Source organism: Nakaseomyces glabratus, chromosome C (genome assembly GCF_010111755.1).
Source record: "Nakaseomyces glabratus chromosome C, complete sequence".
Classification (NCBI taxonomy): domain Eukaryota; kingdom Fungi; phylum Ascomycota; class Saccharomycetes; order Saccharomycetales; family Saccharomycetaceae; genus Nakaseomyces; species Nakaseomyces glabratus.
In genome coordinates this window covers 32118-52619 of record NC_088953.1, presented here as the reverse complement: position 1 = coordinate 52619, position 20502 = coordinate 32118, and the positions used below count along the sequence as shown (strand labels likewise).

The 20502-nt window shown below is 37.9% G+C and overlaps 9 protein-coding genes across 9 annotated transcripts; 3 read left to right on the top strand and 6 right to left on the bottom strand.

Annotated features, from left to right (window-relative positions):
- Positions 1–182: 182 nt before the first annotated feature.
- Positions 183–716, top strand: GVI51_C00275 (uncharacterized protein; the record flags this gene model as incomplete). The annotated part of the gene is made up of 1 exon (XM_445201.1): positions 183–716. One exon carries the CDS (start codon positions 183–185, stop codon positions 714–716), a length of 534 nt encoding a protein of 177 aa, XP_445201.1.
- Positions 717–1104: 388 nt separating this feature from the next.
- Positions 1105–1809, bottom strand: NYV1 (Nyv1p; the record flags this gene model as incomplete). Its single annotated transcript, XM_445200.1, has 1 exon — positions 1105–1809. The coding sequence occupies one exon, from the start codon at positions 1807–1809 to the stop codon at positions 1105–1107; it is 705 nt and encodes a 234-aa protein (XP_445200.1).
- A 618-nt stretch (positions 1810–2427) lies between these two features.
- Positions 2428–4080, bottom strand: GIS3 (Gis3p; the record flags this gene model as incomplete). Its single annotated transcript, XM_445199.1, has 1 exon — positions 2428–4080. The coding sequence occupies one exon, from the start codon at positions 4078–4080 to the stop codon at positions 2428–2430; it is 1653 nt and encodes a 550-aa protein (XP_445199.1).
- A 1000-nt stretch (positions 4081–5080) lies between these two features.
- Positions 5081–7642, bottom strand: IOC2 (Ioc2p; the record flags this gene model as incomplete). The annotated part of the gene is made up of 1 exon (XM_445198.1): positions 5081–7642. The coding sequence occupies one exon, from the start codon at positions 7640–7642 to the stop codon at positions 5081–5083; it is 2562 nt and encodes an 853-aa protein (XP_445198.1).
- A 653-nt stretch (positions 7643–8295) lies between these two features.
- Positions 8296–9126, top strand: KRE9 (Kre9p; the record flags this gene model as incomplete). Its single annotated transcript, XM_445197.1, has 1 exon — positions 8296–9126. One exon carries the CDS (start codon positions 8296–8298, stop codon positions 9124–9126), a length of 831 nt encoding a protein of 276 aa, XP_445197.1.
- A 603-nt stretch (positions 9127–9729) lies between these two features.
- On the bottom strand, positions 9730–10080 carry RFA3 (Rfa3p; the record flags this gene model as incomplete). The annotated part of the gene is made up of 1 exon (XM_445196.1): positions 9730–10080. The coding sequence occupies one exon, from the start codon at positions 10078–10080 to the stop codon at positions 9730–9732; it is 351 nt and encodes a 116-aa protein (XP_445196.1).
- A 737-nt stretch (positions 10081–10817) lies between these two features.
- CPS1 (Gly-Xaa carboxypeptidase) lies at positions 10818–12560 on the top strand (the record flags this gene model as incomplete). Its single annotated transcript, XM_445195.1, has 1 exon — positions 10818–12560. One exon carries the CDS (start codon positions 10818–10820, stop codon positions 12558–12560), a length of 1743 nt encoding a protein of 580 aa, XP_445195.1.
- A 714-nt stretch (positions 12561–13274) lies between these two features.
- On the bottom strand, positions 13275–15425 carry SET2 (histone methyltransferase SET2; the record flags this gene model as incomplete). The annotated part of the gene is made up of 1 exon (XM_445194.1): positions 13275–15425. The coding sequence occupies one exon, from the start codon at positions 15423–15425 to the stop codon at positions 13275–13277; it is 2151 nt and encodes a 716-aa protein (XP_445194.1).
- A 646-nt stretch (positions 15426–16071) lies between these two features.
- On the bottom strand, positions 16072–16782 carry HSP31 (the record flags this gene model as incomplete). The annotated part of the gene is made up of 1 exon (XM_445193.1): positions 16072–16782. One exon carries the CDS (start codon positions 16780–16782, stop codon positions 16072–16074), a length of 711 nt encoding a protein of 236 aa, XP_445193.1.
- Positions 16783–20502: the final 3720 nt, after the last annotated feature.

Here is a 20502-nt window from a genome sequence, read left to right as displayed (position 1 = left end):
CATTTCATTAACACAAATGTCTGCATTTGTACTATATAATATTAAGAAATTTGGAATGTATTTAGCTGATAGATTAATTTATCACATCTTGATCCTTTTATCTATTGTGAATTAGCAACTAAAACTACAATACGAATTACTGTGGTCATTAAAATTGCAAAATTTTGAATTATATAGCAAATATGAAGCTGGATGGTACTCTGTTGACTAAACTGGAAAAGGGAAAGCTATCTCTCGAAGAAATAGATAAGTTAGAGAAGAAATGTTTCTTGAGCAAGTTTGATTCTGAAGATGCCTATGAATTAGGACAATTCGTGAGAAGAGAAGTGGCAGAAACCTTTCCAAACAAAGCTGTTGCCATCAATATATCTTTGGTAAACGACCATGTTCTCTATCACACTGTTGTCGGTGTTGCCTCTAATGACAATGATTACTGGATCTCCAGAAAAAAGAAGACTGCCTTAAGATTTGGCCATTCCAGTTATTATATGAGAATTGCCAAGGGTGATAAGACCCCACAAGAGAAGTTCTTCGTAGACCCTAAAGACTATGCCTTCCATGGTGGCGCTGTACCAATCTTCTTGGAAAACAGTGACTACCCAATTGCCATCTTAACTGTTAGTGGATTGAAGCAACACGAGGATCACTTATTTGCTGTGACATCCATTATTGAATATGCTAACAAATCGAGAGAAGCAACTTTGAATTTGGATTAATGAAATCCAAACTTGCTTCTACAATTTAAATCAACATTCTTTGTTGAGCTGAAAGAACTTAATATCTCTTAAGATCTTTACGAAGTTGATTACGAACAGAATTTTACAGATAAAAACAATAGATATTCCAAGAATAACGTATTTTACACATTTAAGTAAGTTATAATGATGTTATAGACCTTAATAATATGATTGAAATTTACCATAAAACATATAGTGGTAAAGAAAGAGTAATGATAAACAAAAAATTACGATAGTGTACTTCGATTTCTTGCTTAGTACACAACTATGGCGCTGAAGGTGAAATACTGGTACGATTTCATGATAGTAGTTGCTTGAGTTCCAGACCTCCAAAAACTATCCACACAGTTAAATCATAAACAGAAAATCACCATAGATAGAAAAACATTGAAATAGCACTAACACATAATATTATTGCAAATATCATGAGAGTGTAGTTTTTCATGCGGCGCCACCACATCCTCTCTTTCAGTTTGATTGCTTTACGTTTAAAGCTTCGACTATTGCTATTCAGGTGAGATGTCTTATCAACTAAAAGAGAAACTCTTTCTTGTCGTTCAAGGAATTTATCGATATTATCATTCATTATTTGTATTACTTCTTGCATATCATCTTCAGCTTCATTACCACCCTTGATACCATTTTGATTTTTGTACTGTATCAATTCGTTGTGGAAATTATCTAATATGTTCCCAACACAAGCACTGAGTTTATTATCATTATCAATTTCATGGGCCTCGTTGTGCTTCAATTCACTTAAAACCCTAATAGGTAATATCTTGGGTATGTCCTCCCTAGTAAAACAGACAAGTACGGTGTTGGCATCATCGTCACGAGTAGTATAATAACAGTCAAAACCGTCTATCAGAGGAGTAGACATCTTAGTAACTTTGTTACCTGATACCGGTATTACCTTTGGAACAACCATGTCGACCACGAGGCTATGGAAAATATCTGGCCTGCATGCACCTTCATTTGTTGCTCCATATGTTGATGAATCGTTCTCGTAACAACTACTCACCGAAACACCATTTTTTATTATCTCCACATAGGAAATGTTGAACCGCTTCATATTGATATAGCACCGACTATAACCTTTATGTTATGACTACTGCTATTCTACCAATGTAGTTGTTTCAATATGTAATATATGGATATTTACCTATCCAAATGCCAAACAGTTGAGTGTCCTGAGGGATAGTAAAAAATTCTTGTCCTAATTGAAATTATTCACCTGTGAGGGCTGTTGTTCAGCTTCAAGCCTATAGTTTTTAGGTTACTATCTTTAGACCAATTTGAATCTCGGTAGCCAGCGCGGTCGGTTCAGGAAAAGGGGAACGTTCAAGGTCTGAGGGTTCATTGTTCAAAGCATTGAGTTGAGTCGATGCCGATTGTTCTTGTGTTGGGCATTTCAGGGTATCCGATGGTCGTTCCTGAATTTTTGGGAAAAATGTGTCGTTATTTAGCATATGACTGTGCAGCATAATATGGTGAGCATCAAATGCTATATAGAAATGAGTCAGGGTAGACTGGATGTTGCCATTATATATTTAAACATATGTATTTTATAATTCTATAGAGTTCTTGTTCGTTAAAATTCATGATATAAATATAAGCGTGTACCTATATGTTTGGCGATTCACATGTTGAACATACCAATGATTGATTCGAAGTCGTTCTGAAGCTGCCATCATTGAAATCGGCTATCACACCAACCTTTAACAACATATTGAATTTCCTTATTTGGACCTTTACTTGTTAATTTAAGTTTACCGCATGGTTTCAGCATTCTAGTACCAGATAACTCAGAAGATAGGTCTTCATTTGTAGTCCATGGTTTAACTTCGGATTTTAATCTAACCAGTGACACTCTTCTCTCTTCCGTACTATTGTCGATATTAGCTACAGGATCAGTATCTTGGACCACAAATTTCATATTCCAAGGCGTGTGTTCCCCATACAGATCTCTTCTAGTTTGATGCAAAAGATCTGACCATAGTTTTTTCTTGGTTATAAGAGCAATTTTAATATCCTTAGGTGCCACATCTGTCTCGTGTATGTCTAAATTCCAAATATCTTTATAAGACAATTGTTGTAAAACGCTCTCGTCAACATTTACCTCCGGTATCAAGCTCTTATAAGTAGCCGATGTTTTAATCGAGTACAGCTTTAGAAAATTACCATTTAGAGAGTTAGCCCGCACTCTTTTGTCTGATAACAGCAATGGTACCAAATCATGCTGTTGATTTGAAGATTTTTCCATATTATCCCTAGTCAATTTGTTTGACTTCGAACTAGGGGCAAAATTAGCTTCTGGCCATGACTCAAGTTCTACGGAGTCTTTTCCATATATGATATTACTAGCAGCACTATACGGACTAGTTTTAATAGTCATTTGTCCTTGTGTCGGTTTCATTCCAGTGAAACTTAGGTCCAACGAGTTTCTCCTACCATTTTCCTGCACTCTATGACTTATTGAAATAGAATCGTTATCAGTAATTCTTTCTAGGCTGGAAACAGGTTTAACATAGCCATAGCTTCTGTGAAAAATAGGTGGCAATACTTCTGATAATTCATCAACTTTCCAATGATCGTTCAAGTCTAGGTCGTCGATATTTATTATCTTTAGCTTTGGTGCCAAATTATCGTCAATTATTTTTCCTATATCTGTGCTATTGTCTTCATTATGTGAGTTCATTTTATCAGGGGTCATTTCTTCTGTCAGAGGATGTATTTCCATCGTGGCGATTGAAAGGTTTGATATATCTTCGTCTCTACTGAAACTTAAGTCTTCTGCATCAGAAAGGGTATCTAATTTCAGACTTTCACGGAAGTTAAAGCCAGAGTCAGTATTAATATTACAGTTGTGAGTTTCGTCGGATAATTTTCTCTTCAATAAAATACCACTATCGGTTGGTTTTAGATGTGGGGAAGTACTACCAGTGTTTTCTGATTTTGCAAGTAAGTCGACAGAGGCCTTATTGGACAAATTATTCGAGTTTTTGATCTGTGATAGGACTGAGTTTAATGATGGAGTAATGTTTGTAGTGAAAACGACATTTTCTTCGGAATCCTTATTCTTATTGTTGTTCAATGTAGGTGTTTCAGTCTTATTTCTCTTGATGCTTCTTTTCCTCCTTGTATACCTAACTTTACAACCACTAATACTTGGTGTATTGTTATCATGGTCATCAAACATATTAAAACTTTGCCTCCTAGTACCACTAAAAGACAAATGTCGTGTACTTGAGAGTGATGAGGTGCTTTTACATCTTCTTGTGTGTAGCAACGGATGCGACATGATCGCTGTAGTAGAGTCTATGTGCACTCGCGGATAGTACATATCTCTTATTAGCTGTAGCCGCAAATTTGTAAACACGTATTTATCCGATGGTCTGCTTTTTGAAACTGATAATTCTAATTCTGATTATAATGTATGCACGATTCAAAAAACTTCACCAATAGATCACCTTCACTAAATGTATTATTACAGTCCAATACTAATATAGCTGTAGTTCAGAAGATGGATATCTAATAATTGCAATTTCTATTAATTTATGGGTCGTGTCGTAAAACTTTTGGAAGCAACTGAAGATCAGTATAAGATACAACTCAACTGTCTTTTGAAAATGTGGCAATCTGTTCAACTGCCCCAGGCCCAAATTTATAAGACGGAGCTCAACAACTAATTGTAATAGATCAAATCTAATACTTGAGCAAAGGAGAAAGTACCTGATTTCTGCCAAGATGCTCTTTGAAACGTGTTGATCCTAGAGGAATGGCTGGAGCAGCTTTTCATCAGGGCTTTCGTAGCTCCTTAGGCCCCCGACCAAGAAAATGTGCCAAAACTATGAATTCTTGAGCTGGCAATTAGATCATCAAGAACTAACAAAACACTGTGAGCCGGATTGTTCCCTTCATACTAGCTTGTCCCTTACCCAGCATATCGTTGCTAAATACTTGTGGACGTATCAACATCAAGCTCCAGAATAAGATACAGTGTGATAGTATTAATACTGTATTTTGGTTGCAGCTGAATGTATTTTTTACTATTGTCGATATACAGAGTGAGTAATACATTTACTATGTGTAGTATTAAAGATTATTCTTCAATGATTGAATAGAATAATGATATGTGGGCCTTTGTATTTACAATGTCTATATAGTAGGCTTTATTTATGCTAAGCAAGATAAAACGTAAAGATCATAGTATAGTATAGGGAGAAAGGTCATGTATATTACAACAGCACACAAAATGTATTATCACATTTTTGTATAACAGTCATGACTTTATGAATTCAATCATGTGTACTAGCAATCAGACTAAACGGTTAATCTTAATTTCACAAGCTATCGCTAGGTGGTGCGAAACGTTGGTGCGCTTGTGACTGGGCGTCAGTAATTGGATGTTCTGTGGTGGGGTGAATTTCCAATTGAGTGGCAGATACGGCTTGAAAGCCATTCATCTGTGTATGTCCGACAAAATTATTAGGCATGGCATTAACATTATGTGTAATAGTTGGCACTTCAGGCTGGACATTGTTAATCGGTAACTGTGGGCTGTTATACATACTTGCTTGTTGGATGTTATCCATCGGTACCTGTTGCGCGTTCATAATAGGTAGCTGCTGGTTGCTGTTGAGGGCTTCTTCCTGAGTAATAGGATTGACAACCGGGGAGACTTGCGGTAATTGATTGCTTACAGGTTGATGAGTTGCAAAACTGTTATGCATGCCATTATCTATTGTAGATGTAGGATTCGTTACTTTTGTCTTGAATGAAGATGTATTACCGTTGGAATCATTGTTGCTCAACTGAGCTTGTGCTTTTTTCAATTCCTCCTTCTCTCTCTTCTTTTTCATTCTGTATTCAAACTGCTTCTTCTGCTTTAGTCTAATAGCTTGTAACTCCGGTATAAAACTGGATCTAATACTACTTTCGAAATTTTCCATGCACCAACCACAAACAAACAAGGTAAACTCACCAAGAGGCTTTCTCTTATCCACGGGTCGATTATACTGGACTTCAGGTTCTCTTGATTCCTCTCTTGAATCTGCAGTGCGTGCCCTCACTGATCTTCTACTTGGTAGAATTGAAGGGAGCGGAGCAGTCGATGCGTAAGAAACTGCTGCGAGATCTTTTTCAGTAAGTTGGTGGTCTATATTGTCATTTAACATGGAAGGCTTTAGCGAAGCATATGTCAGAATTTCTGTAATTTTTGAAGGTTGGTGAGCCCAATGTTGCCATCTGAAACATTCAGCACAACATACTAAAGAATGGTTAACAATCCTAGGGTCTTCTGGTTCTTTTTCATGTGATACCAACGTTGTGACAGGTTCTGTTTCACCAGGGCAATCAAAGAGCCAGTCCTGGATGTCAAGTTGTTCATTATCGGTTGGTAAACCTTCCTTTTTCCTTTCTTCAATATCTTCATTAGTGATACAAAGGTTACTTGGAAGTTCAGTCAAATTAGGCAGTACTTCTTTTAATTCATCTGTTATGTGGCTAGGTGGCATGCTTACTACATTTTCTTTAAACACTGGGTTATCATTTATAATTTGCCAATCCATGGGTCCCAACGGATCTTCATCTGAGGGTCCAAAGCTGTCAGTATTTAGTCTAGGGTCATTTCTTCTGCGTAGCTTCTCTGTTTTCAACTCCTGTTCAAATTTATACCATATTTCATTTCTAATCACATCTTTGACCTTCTTTGCAAATTTCCCGACAACTCTATTTCTATGTTTTATGAATTGGTCTCTATCTGTTACTTTATCCAACCATTTATGCTGTTCTTCCTCCTTTTCAACTTCTTTTTCTTTGGCAACTAATCTCGAGGATCTCTTTCTTCTTGTCATTAGTTCTGCTAATGAATCTTCTTTTTCTTTCATCGTCATTGATTTAGAAGCGTAGAGTATATGTTCGATAAGATCAGGTATCATGGAGGTACAAAACTCGTTAATCTGTTTGTTCTTCTTGTGGTTACGCCAATACTCCAAGAATGATTCAAAATCAGTGGTCAGCACTGTGGTTTCAAATTTCACCGAATGCATGTAGTCATCTATCTCTTTTGAGTAATCCAAGTGGATGAGCTCTATCGATTTATCTGTTTTATTCTGAACCGTGCAGTTTTTCAATTTTATCGGTACTGCTAGCTCCTTGTCGTTGTCATCTCTGGTCAATTGACGCTCTATTAGGACCCCGATGGCCGGAAGTGCGATAAGATACCTGTGTTCATCGAGTTCTGTGTGGTAGAAATCGAACAGATCCAGGTAATTCGACAGGTAGTTCCTGAATGGTAAGTTTCTTGCCTCGATGAACTTGATCATCCTGTAAAGCACGTTGAATTGATCTGGCAAGCGCATGTCATCGAACTTGTCTGTGATCCCGACATGGTTCTCCAACAGCTCATCCCACTGGTCCATGGTAATGGACTTGTTGTTGGCTACATTTTTCAACAGGTTTAGTCTGATGTGTGGGAACACGCGATGGAAGTCTATCCACAGCAGGTTCTCGTCGAACTTCAGGTCCTTCCAGTAAGTCCTGATGGGTCCAGTGGTGTCGATGATGTATTCCGCAATGGACGAGTGCTGTGTTCTGAAGGACTCGCACACGTTGTAAAGCCAGGATAACACGTACTGGTACTCCCACGAGTGCACCAGCGCCTCTCGGTCCTCGTCGTCCGCCAACAGCTCGTACGGGATCTCCACCTTGGGCCTCACCTGCTTGTAGTACACGCGCAGCGTGTCCTCCGAAATGTACTGCTGCCAGTCTTCAATGGGTACTGGATCATCGCTGGCTTTCCTCTTGGTTCGCACAGACTGTGTGGACTGAACGGGTTCCACGGGTTCCACGGGCTCCACGACCTCGGCACTAGCCGCGCTGGCCACTCTCCTAGATCTTCTCATACTTATTTGCAAACAGTTGTCCCTTTATAAGGATAGCAATTGCAATGACAAAAGGCTAGGATACGAGTAAAACAGACCTTGCATCCGTAACAGATATACCAAACCGTGCGCAAACTCTATTTACACGCTGTTTACACACCGAGTGAGACGGGCCCCATCGCCCGCAGCATGAGAAGAGCCGGATTATGTGAAAAAGACATTATCGCTATATACTAGTCCAGGTCATATGTCCTCCGTAACACACCACTTACCACATGAGATATTTGTATACAGTGATATATAAGTCCGGGTAACCAATAAAATCCGGGTAAACTATAAATGACGGTGACGATGACAACCCGCAGCCAAGAAAAGCAGAAGCAGCAGAATGGAAGCGATCTGCCAAGAAGTCGTGGAAGCCGTGGAAGTCGTGGAAGCGTGGAAACGCGAACAGGGATCTAAACTGGCTGGGGCCGAGAGGATCGGCGGAGGGAAGCCTTTTTAGCTGAAAATTTGTACTTCGTCTAGCGGTACGTGTAATTCCAAGCCCATAAAACTCAAGATTTTGCTCTCCTTATATATAAACTGGAGGGGGATCCAACACGCCTGTTGTGGTTGCTTGAGTCCTCCAGAGGTATAACTACACAAACTACAAAAACTAGAATAATAGAGACATGCTGCTGCTGGCTATACTGCTATCTCTGTTTGCGCTTATCCGTGCGGATGTCAACATCGTTGAGCCTGGTCCCGGTGACACTTTCAGCGGTGCGGACGGTACAGTGTCCATTAACCTGAAGTGGGTCGACAACGGTGCGTACCCACCGTTGGACAAGGTCGCTTACTACCTGTTCAGTCTGTGTTACGGTCCCAACACCAAGATCCAGTGTGTGTACAAGCCCGACACCAAGATCACCCCGGATGACCTGGACAAGGACGACGCCGGCACGTACTCTTACAAGTTCGACATCCAGTCCTCGGTGGTCGGATCAGGACAGTTCTACGTGCAAGTGTTCGCCTGGGTCGACGGCCAGGGTTACACGCTGCACTACACCCCAAGAATCGAGCTGACCAACATGGGCGGACCAACTACTTTCGAACTGCTGACCTACACCGACACCATCCAGCCAGTGCCGCAGACTTCCATCAGAACAGGTACCGACACAAACACACAGAGCTTCGACGCAAGCAGTGTCTACAGCTTGCCTTACACTGAGCAAACCTTGAAGACTAGAGTCGCTCCAATCCAACAACAGCCAGGCACAAAAGTCACAGCAACGACTTGGAGCAGAAGGTACCCTACTAGTGCCGTCACATTCTACTCCACCTTTAGAAGCTCCTTGGATCAACTGTCAACTTTGACTCCAGCTTGGAACTACACAGTCTCAAGTGCTGTCAACTACGCTACTCCAGCAGCTATGCCTTCAGACAACGGTGGCTGGTATAACCCAATCAAGAGACAATCGCTGTCAACCAGAAAATTGAATGTTAGATATTTGTCCAGTTGATTGCTAGGACTATCTCAAACATAAAAGCATTCATTGCAGTTTACTGTTTCTTTTTTTTTCTTCGTGGTCGCATGTCCTCCCATCTTCCAAACGCTTGAGAAACGAGTCTGCTAAACCTGTTATCAAATTTGGGCATAGCTTTACACTTATAGAGATAAGTTACTGCCATCGGGAAGTACGTACGTGCAGTGTGTGGCTCTAAATTCATTACAAACGCTAAATAATGTAGAAAATAGCAATAACGTTTCCGATATTACACGTTTCGGAGCATGATTTTGCTTGTTGCCGCTAGCGAATTGAACTAATACTTTAGCTGCATATCGTTTCACCAAGTGAGCTGGAGAACAGAAAAGAAAAGCCATTCATTTCATTAGAATTATTATTTTTTTTATTTCATTTTTTTTCTAGTCACCATCATTTTTCATTTATATTTCATTGGGTTTTGAAAGTCTTTATAATTTTTGAAGACTTACTTTTATATATTAATACATATAATTTTTTAAAAAGTACAATCATTTTTTAGTAAATCTTTGGTTTATTATATTTATTTTAAGGTATGAGTAATTATATATACTACGAAAATGCTATTGATCTTAGAACATTTTAGTATATTTCCGGAAATTTTTTGGTCAGCTGTTGCAGGGCTATTATACCATTGACACTGATCTCTTCGTTTTCATTAAGCACGCACTTGACAGCATCCAACACTAGGAAACCGACATCACCGTTGTCGCTTGACCTGCATACAAACTCATACCAAGAGTCCACGTCAAAGGTCTTGTTCATAGACACCCGCACGCTATCGAGCGTGATCATCTCGCCCCCAGTGGTAGGAGATGCTAGTATCAGCGTGTTCTCACTCGGTTGCGATTTAACCTGTGCTATTATCCTAAACACTGGGGATGTGTTGCTTGTGATTTCACTGGGATCAATACGAGGAGTTTCACTGGCCATTGTTCTGTATTTAGGCTAGTTCTGTATTTAGGCTAGTTCTGCAGTACGCTGTTGCTGTATACCTACTTAATGCATGTGTCTTTACAAATTAAACGCTGCTAAGCACGCCAGTTGCAAATATAAGTACAGTGGCACCATGTTAGACGCGTCAACTCGCTAACTTAGTCGCGATGTCGATGTCCAGAGCCTTGAGGCCTGCGGGAAGGCGAGTTTCACGGCATTTGTGTGAGACAAAAGGTATTATCCCTCCATACGGTATAATAAGCCCATTTAGATTAAGGATTGAGCCCATAGTACAATCATACAAGCCAGCCTAGTTGCTTACAGCTAGTTGCTTACACTGGCATTTGTAAGAGCAGAGTTTGTGGTTATAGCAGTCTTACCTAGTACATTCTGTGCATTGATGTGTGCTGGTAGTTTGGTTGCATGAGGTAGGGGGGTTTTCTTTTCAAGGAAGGCTCAGCAGTGAGGGATAAAAAAGTGTCAATTTATCACTTTTAAGCAACCTTAAATGCACTTCGACTGTGGGAACTGCACAATTCCATAGGAATCCTAGCAAAACCAACAATGGGGGAGTTTAGTGACGGTGATGGCTTCGATAAGGAATGTGCAATTGAGCATGGGCATCACCATCTACAAGACACTTTTCTTCATTTATATAATAGGGTGTCTTTTGTAATCTTACTTGTCTGTCCTGTCAACCTGTAAACCTCATCACATAGACTAACATCGCAAATATGGCTGAAGTAGATGTTGAGAAACAGCGCATGGTTGCTGTAAAGTCGTCAAGACGGAAGTTCTGGGGCAAACTACTGTTAGTCCTCTACATAGTGTTTATCGGCTTTGATAATACCTATTTGGGCAGTTCGTTCTCCCCATTCAGTTTCATTCCTGGCTTCTTTAACAGTGAAGAAACAGGATTGAATTGTCCAGCAAATAAGCCATTGACTCCAGATTTCAAGAACTCGCTAGATACTATCTTATTCGACCCTGAATACAAGGACAAGTCGATTAAAAGATTGTCAAATGCCGTCAGAATTCCTACTGTGGTGCAGGATATTAACCCTGATCCTAAAGAGGACATTGAATACTACAACAATTTCTTCAAGCTACATGACTACTTCAAGGATACTTTCCCATTGGTTCATAAGAACTTGAAACTAGAGAAAGTGAATGAAGTCGGTTTGTTATATACTTGGGAGGGCTCCAATAAGGAATTGAAGCCTCTGTTGTTCATGGCACATCAGGATGTGGTCCCTGTCAATAATGACACCTTGGATCAGTGGACTTATCCACCTTTCGAAGGTCATTACGATGAAGAGAATGATTTTGTTTGGGGCAGAGGCTCAAATGATTGTAAGAACCTCGTAATTGCACAATTTGAAGCTATTGAACAACTTCTAGAAGATGGATTTAAACCAAACAGAACTGTCCTTTTGTCCTTTGGATTCGACGAAGAAGCTGGAGGTCAATTAGGTGCTGGGCCATTGGCACAATTTATCAGAGAAAGATATGGTGATGATAGTTTGTATGCCATTTTGGATGAAGGTGAGGGCCTAACCAAAATTGATGACAACACTTATATTGCCGCTCCGGTCAATGCTGAAAAGGGTTACGTTGATGTCGAGATTACTGTCATGGGCAAAGGTGGCCACTCATCTGTTCCACCAGATCATACAAACATTGGTATTGCTGCAAAGATAGTTACTTTGATTGAAGACAATAAAAGTCCATTTAAAATGACATTGGATAATCCATTGTATGGTACTCTGGTGTGTGCAGCAGAACACTCTACCAAGATTGATGCACAGTTCAGAAAAACTATATTGGCTGCTCGTAAATGTAAGAGCGCCATGAAGAGACTAACAAGGGTTATCGCTGGTATCCCAATTCTTCGTGACTTAATAAGAACAACGACTGCAGTCGATATTTTTCAAGGTGGTGTCAAGGCAAATGCTCTGCCAGAAAGCGCCAAATTCTTGGTTAATCACAGAATAGACTTGAAATCTTCCGTTGAAGAGACTTTACAAGAGGATATAAAAATGGTCCAGAAAATAGCTGAAAAGTACAATTTTGGTGTAACAAGAGATGGTGAACAAATCATTCGTCCAATCACTGAGAATGGTAGCATCGATGTATCCATTTCTAAAGCTTTAGAACCAGCTCCAAGATCGCCAACCTCAGGTAAAGTGTGGGACATTTTGGCAGGAACCGTTGTGGATGTATTTGAAAATAATTTCTTTAAGAAGGATAATGGCTCTGTATATGTAACAAGTGGTTTATTTTCTGGTAATACAGACACCAAGCATTATTGGGTTTTATCGCCAAACATTTACAGATTCATTGGTTCAGTGATCGACCCAGAATTGGCTAAGACATTACATTCAGTTAATGAGCATGTTGACATGCCAGGACACTTATCTGCTGTGGCATTTGTTTATGAATACATATTGAATGTAGACCAATATGGAGATGAGTAGTAGATGAACATCTTTATTATATTGACGAGGGATGTTTATTGTTTATATTAAATGTAACGTTTCTTAATTGATATGTCAACTGATAATTCTATTTCATGACTTTGAATGTACAAACGTATTAATAACTTGTCTATTGGTATGAGCTAATTACTTTAACATTAGCCAAATATTGGCCACCAACGTGAAAATAATGGTTTTGATCTTAATAGGAAACATGTTTTGCATAACAGAATTTAGACCTTTATCTGTCATACCATTTTATTCTTTACATATTGCCATTTTGTCCCACATGTTAAGCACATATGCTGAATGATGCATGCATTGAAGCTTCATTGATATGAAACCTCGGTAAATTTTGGAAATGAAGCATATGTAAAGTTTAATAAAAGGCATATTCTTTTCTATGATTACTATTAGAGTGACCTTCACATGAAGCTGTTGGATTGATTTAAGTGTTCATACCGAGTAACGAAAGTCAATCACATAGGTTACTTGCTATCAAGGCAAAGTTATTATACTCTATAATATTACTTTATCGAGCTTTGGTGTTTGGCTACAATTTAATATGCTAATCAGTGATACGAATGAAATTTCGTAATATATGCAATGAAGATTTTAGTTAAGTAGCAGGTCATCAAAATACAATTCTATTTTAAAGAAGAACAAGTATGGCAGGAATATCAAGCAAGTTAAAATGATTATATACAAGGAGCGTTAATGTCTTTGCTTCTTTTTATCAAGTTTTTCTAAAAACTTTTCCATATATCCATGGACAAACTGTTTGATTTTATGTCTCTTTTCCTTTGATACAGTAGCCTCCGGTTCTTTCGATGAATCTTTTTTCATTTCTTTTGCTGCTAAAATTTTCACGATATCTCTTGCACACTGTTTCATATTATCATGATCAATTTTTTTATCCGATTCATATTTCTTCAAGATATTAGGAACAACAGAAGCAAAGAATTTTGTCCATTTGTGCTCCATTTTACTGATTTGAGAAAGCTGTTTCTTAGATTCTTTTTTATCTTTCTTCTCCTTTTCAATTTTTAATTGATTTTGGCGTTCTTCTTCCTTCTTGCGGTTAGCCTCTGCAATGATATTCTCCAGGATCTGTTTCTGTTCTCTTTCTTGGTTAAATTTTGCCTTCAATCTTTGTAATTCTTCTTCTTTCGCTTTTTTAATATTTTCTTGCTCTAACTCTATTCTTTTTCTCTTTCTTTCTTCATATTCCTCGTCGGTTAATTTTCGTTTAATACCATTATTTTGGTCCCTCTTGTTCTTAAACTTAGGAATTGGTGAGGATGACTTTTGTGATGCGAATGTCTTTGAGGCGCCGGTTGGTGGGTATAGCAGTTTGGTCTTTTTCTCGGCATTATAATACATCGGTCTGCCATTCTCAAAAACAATTTCCCAACCAGGTGGTAATTTGATCCTTCTGATATCCTGAAGTTTCGTTTTAGTGGAATTATTAATATCTAACTTAGTAATCCTCTTGTACTCTTCATATGCTTTCCATTTTTCAATTAGCGAGTCACCAATAGATGATAAGCTGCTATGGTTTTTGCATACAGATTTTACTTGGAAATCAATATGTGATGATATTATACCATTTTTTGTGGTTTTTGGCAGTCTTTCCAAAAAGTACAAAATTTTTTTCAGTTCATCTTCTTCTAATGCAAACAATTGTAGTAATTTCGTAAAGCATGTATAACCATGTAACTTAATAACATGATGGAGCAGCTCCTCATTCGATGACAAATATAATCTTTGTAATAATTTTTGAGCTACAGTCTTATTTTCGATTTGTAAAAGAACACTCATCACTTTTTGAACATCAGTAGCAGTATTACAGGGATTTATGGTAATAGATTCCAAAAATTCAATATTGATGTTTTCTGCCTCTGATTTTTCAATTTTTTGGCCTTCAGCTTTTTTGAGTTTTATCCATTTCTTTTCCTCCGACGCTTTCACACCAAGAGCTTCAGCCACATTTTGCGGTAGCAGTGACGCTGCATCTGTTTGAGTTTTACCACCGAGGAACCCAATACAATTTGGTTCTTCACAGTAGCACTTCTGTGCGGCAGCGCCATATCTGTCAACGTTGTAATCAAATGTAATCTCCTCACCTTTTAATATTTTTCTTTTAGCAAAGATACCCATTCTAAGCTTTCCTGCCACCACCCACTTATTTACATATGCGTTAGGGTTGCAAGAATGGTTGCAGAACCTTGCTAAAGAACCTTTTATGGTAGCATCGATAAACTCACCACTTTGTAGCATCATGAAATAAAAGTGTCTAAATTTCTTCTGGTCGTAATCAACAAGTCTATCTCTAAATTCTTCTTCTTCGATGACTTCACCTTTATACTCGTAAATAAAATCATTGATTTCTATATCTGACTCAGCTCTAACACCATAGCCCTTCATTTTAGTTTTGAAAACTGCTATATTAGCATATTCTTTCTTTTGGAATCGTTGATTCGCACAATCATTACCGCAAGTACCACATAAATCGTTCACACACTCTATAAGTGTCAGTCTATTGATACAATCTGAATCCTCTCCACATGCATGATTCTTCCCGTTTTGAAAGTCTTCATAGCAATCACATTCCATAAAGTCGTTACTATTACAATTTCCAACATGCTTGTTCGAGTACAGGCAGTCCTCGAGGTTTACAAATGTTGATAGTGCCTCATCAGTCTTATCTTCTTCCTCTAAGTATAGCCTACGCTTTAATTTAGGAGGCTCTTCAGAAGGTTCAGACTGAACTTCTGCATCAGGAATTTCATCATCGAATACCTGATCATCTTTCGGTACAGATGAATTTAGTTCAATACTTTCCGCCAAAGATATATCAGACATGTTATCGAAGGTATGAAATTCAATATCAATTCAATAGTAATGGTAAATCAATTATTTTTTGGGTGGAACAAATGCTGCTAAGTTTCTCAATGCTAATTTATTTTCAGTTGAAGTCAGAAATTCTAAGTCTTGGTTTTTAATTTAAGATTATTGTTGTAGTGTTTGCACTCACTAATGAACGTTAAATAGTAAAGTCTTTGAGATCTTCTTAAACCCTGATATTCAAATAACAGTTACAATATATAATGATGCTCAGTTCAATATCATACAGCCTCTTTTTGCGTTTGCATACTTCTCAAGGTGGTAAAATTTTGTTGTGTTGTGATTTTTGTTTTTTTTTCATGTCTCCAGTTCGCTCCAAGAAATTGCATCGGATTTTTCATCTAACTGCGAGAACATGCAATAATTGGGAATAAGACCCTCTTGTATATAAACGTCAATGATTCACACAACACTATTTCATATTAACTAAGTGTGAAAAATGGACAGATAAAGAGAAGCTAAAGAAAAACTGAAAATAGTGTATCTTGACCAGAATTCTAAAAATTATGTATACCTATAACTGTGCTTATGAATATGGTAAATGTGGTATTCACTCTCTTCTACAATGGTAGAAATTGAAATATCATAAGAGGACCATACTATATTAGTTTAGTGCATCAATTGCCCTCTGTGCAGTAGAATGAGCAGAAGCTGGGTTAACACCAGTAACCAACTTGCCATCTGTGATGGAAAAATCATCCCATGGGCCTATTGGAGCCAAGTACTTCGCACCATATTTCTTAGCAATGTCTTCGACTGATAGCAATCCTTTATCCTTCATTATTTTATCGACATTAAGAACGACTTCACCAATGTCAGTAAAACCAGTAATGGCCTTACCTTCAATCAAAGGTTTGCCAGTTTTCTTGTCCTTTAAGCCATCAAAAATAGCTGGGCCATGGCAAACAGCAGCAACAACACCGCCATTGGCGTAAATATCTTCTGCTAGTCCTTGTAGTTCTTTAGCTTTTGGGTAATCAAACAAAGTACCGTGACCTGCAGAAGCAAAAAAGATGTCATAATCAGATGCTTTAACATCCTTGGCAGCCTTGACATTCTTTAAAGCCTTGTGAAAAGATGAGTTTTCATTGTCAAAATCTTCTTTATCCTTACCACTTAAAAAATCAGGGATCAGTGAATGTTCATCCCAACCATATTTACCAGTTTCAGAAACGAAGTCAACTTCAAAGCCCTTCTCTGTGAAGAGATTAAATGGATGCATAGCTTCAACTACAAAGACACCAGTCTTAGCACCATCCTCATAAAAATCACCATTGTAGGATGTCAAAGCCAAAAGAACCTTCTTAGCAGCCATTTTGTATTTTCTTGTTTAATGTGTAATAGAAATTGAGATTAGATCCAGTAGAATTAGTTATGCTCAGTCTTATTAGATCTATCTATACTATATTGTACTTATAGCTATGAATTGAGGAATATGTAGTGCAATTGAAAACCAATTACTCATGAATTAGTTTGTACTTTATATATGTTCAGCAAAATAATGTAAGGTAATGCTACATGATACTAGAATGTAGGGGGCGTGGTAACTTCTTAACATCTTACAACATAATTATAGTACCGTTAAGGGCTCAATGGGGCTAATAAATTGTTTGTTGCAGAGGTGCAGGCTCTTACTAAAGGGGTTTTGGGGGTAAACTGCTGCGAGATTAGTTTTGTTTCAGCACCTGTAAGCTGCATTGTGGAGAATTGATCGTCATAGTAAAATATCTTCCAACGATGTGTTAGGTAATTAGTTACTACCCTTGCTATTTCATGCTGGAGTAATATATCGCTCTCACAATTGGGCAAGTGAAGTCTGAAACAAGCACAAGTCTAAGTGCGTCAGTATGGATATAAGATTCTTAAATCCTCTTGCATAGAGCATTCATAGACACCTATGGTATTAAAAATTTGGTCTGTAAATTGAGCGTTTTTTCGATTTTTCTAGAAAAGGGTTCTGCTAATAAGATATTCTGCAATGTTATACAATGCCTCATAACCTCTATAATTATCGTTTACTATAGTATAAAACTTGACTTTGAAGATGACGTCTTGTATCATGGAAGGTATTGTATCCTGATTATGGCGTAGATTGCAAATTTAATGAAAATATATTACATTAGCTAATGACATAAAGTTGTAATAGATATAGGAGTAAAATCTACTAAGAATTGCACAAATCACTTCGTTTAGCCGAATGATTAAGAGTCGAGTATGTAATTGAGATATCTTTCCTTATTCCGTGGAATCAAAGAGTTTAAGAGTTTTGGTTTATATTTGAACTGCTATTTGTCTATTTTCTGATATTCGCTTATATGAGACAAAATATTTTATCAGCATTTTGATATCAAAACATAAAAAGGACGATTTCTATATAAAATTACTTAACAATATATAAAACGAAAAGTTTCCAAAAAATGCTGACCGTAGTATAGAAACTGAGATTTCACCTATAGTTGTTACTCAAAAATATAAAATCCTGTAAGTAATATATCACTTCCAATGATATAGAAATATATCCAAGAAATACATTTTGCCATTATACCAAATCATAAGCTATGTAATGAAGGAATGCAACTGGATAGATAGACACATCAAATTGATTGAGCATACTAAAAGAACACAAAGTGGAGGCGGTGTATAATATTTGAGGAACTTCATTCTGGAGAAGTCATCCTTTAGATAAGTAAATTGATAAAATAAATATTCCAAGATAAACACTCTCAAATATGGAAGACTTTCGGCCACTACACCAGATAGGGATAGTGTTGCATCAGCTTTTCTGCTAGTATAGGAGAAAGGTTCTATAGCTAATCAATAGTCGGTGATCATTAGGTAGCATACGTTTCCTTAATGTCGTATATATGATGAACTGACTTTCTTTTTGTTTATAAATGAAGTCTAGCTATATAAAATACGCTAATATATCGAAGCTAAGTACCATAACTTTGTATGACCCAATAAACACATTTGTACAAAGGCTATACTGTTTTGCATATTTATAGTAATATTGCCAATTATATCCAACAATATGGTGAAAGAAAGAAGAAATCAATAATTTTTCAACTGTTTAATTAATTTCTTCATAGGAGTTAGCGGACAGTAATATTCTTACTTTACTATACATTTGGGTATCCTTATCATTAATCAAAAACCTCTTTAAATTTACATCTTATACATTTTTCTTTCGCCTAAAAACCTATGGTCAACCTCAGCAGTATATGTAAAGGGGGGCACTCGATATAAAACACGCAATGAGTGCTCCCCCGCACTTCTTGATTGAAATTATTCTTTATTCTAGTAAAACACCTATATATTATCAATCTATAATTAATCATAAGATCATCCAAGTTAGAACTAAAAAAGACCCTATGATTATTTTTAGAATAGATCGAAATTGATTTTAGATGTACTTACGGAAATGCAACCCGCTCGGAAAACCTCGCATATTTCTCCTTTCAAGACTAGTAAATCTGCACCATAAAAGTGGATAGCAGCTTAATTACGTATTGAGACTAGATAGGTTTCCGTGATCAAATAAATTTATAAGTATTCTAAACCATATTCAACCGTATACTAATCTTTTTTCTTTTGGAAAGCCTATGGTTCTCCGAACTGATTGAAAGGATTTACAAGGATCCGTTCCATAAGCAATGAACTATGTAGTGAATGCATCACAGAAATTGCAATGCAAATTACTAACCCCTTCCCGCTGACAGTAAAGAGACGCTGATTGGATGGAGGAGCAAGTGCTGCAAACATCCCTACTATTACTTTGTAGAATCAACTGACTAAGCAAAACTTCCAAAGGTCCAAACAACCACGCAGGAAAAAACAATGCCTTATGCAATAAGATTGTCCATGGAATACACCAAGATAACAAATACCGGTAACTAAAGGAACTCTTATTCGCACATTATGCTACACCTTTCCTCATGAGGCGATCTTTCGGCTCGGACACAGATAAAATGAAACTTAGTTCTGCGAGAGCTGTTATGCTCCCTCTATCAACTACAAAGCACCAATATGGAATCACAATGTCCAAGGCTAAGTCCTCCCCTGCCGGCTTTCCATTTGAGGTTTTCCATTCCGTAATTTTTTTTGCAGTTCCTTCTTCTCCAGTTTTGAATCAGTTTCCTATTAGTCTCCGTATTACTACACCCCTACCAAGGCAAGAAGCATCTCTGCCTCTTTGAAGCTCATCCTCAACCCCCCGTCTGAATCCTCCACTGAGACAACTGCAGTAACCGAATCCGAGCAAATCGGGCAAATCCTCGAAGACTTTCCATGAAAATTGGAATACACACGATGGGTAAGGTAAATACTCTGTGAGTCTTTGTATCTGGTTTCACAGAACAATGCTGCAGAGGTTGCCCCCAGCCCAGAGATTACAGAATTATGACCAGAGAGCGCAGAAATTCTCGTTCCCCCCGTGGATTTCCCCCGGGGAAAAAGTCTTTTTCACGGACGAGATTTGCCAAACTACTAAGACATTACTCAGTTCGGGGAGCTCTCGCGTCCACAAACGCATATGTAGAGAACACAAAGGAACAAGGTCTTGGACTTGGATTGTCTGGTTCAGTTCGATAGGATACGGCCTTATTATACACAGAATTAGAAATTCTTATGTAACTATGGGTTTCGTTATAACAACTTCCCCTTCTGTACTGGCAATGATCAACCAGTAGCCGTTGCTGCTACTTTACTTCCCTTTTCTATTCAATCACACCCACCCCTGCCTCCCCCAGCAACTGTTGCCGGATCGATCTCCGAACGTACAAACTAGTGGATGCTTTTTTAAACTTGTCTTTTGCTTTGGATGCTCTAACACTTTCCGAGTAGGAGGGAATAACAAAGGATAGTGATTGTTTCTGGTAAATCCAGAGGTGCGTCTTTTCTTGGTAATTGCTTACCAAAAATGCTACCAAATCAAAACGGGAGGGAAAAACAGATGGTCCGGGTTGATAGAATCTAACCATCATAAAGCATTGTTACTTTGTTAGCAAATCTCATCTGGGCTTGCCGTTGAGATTTA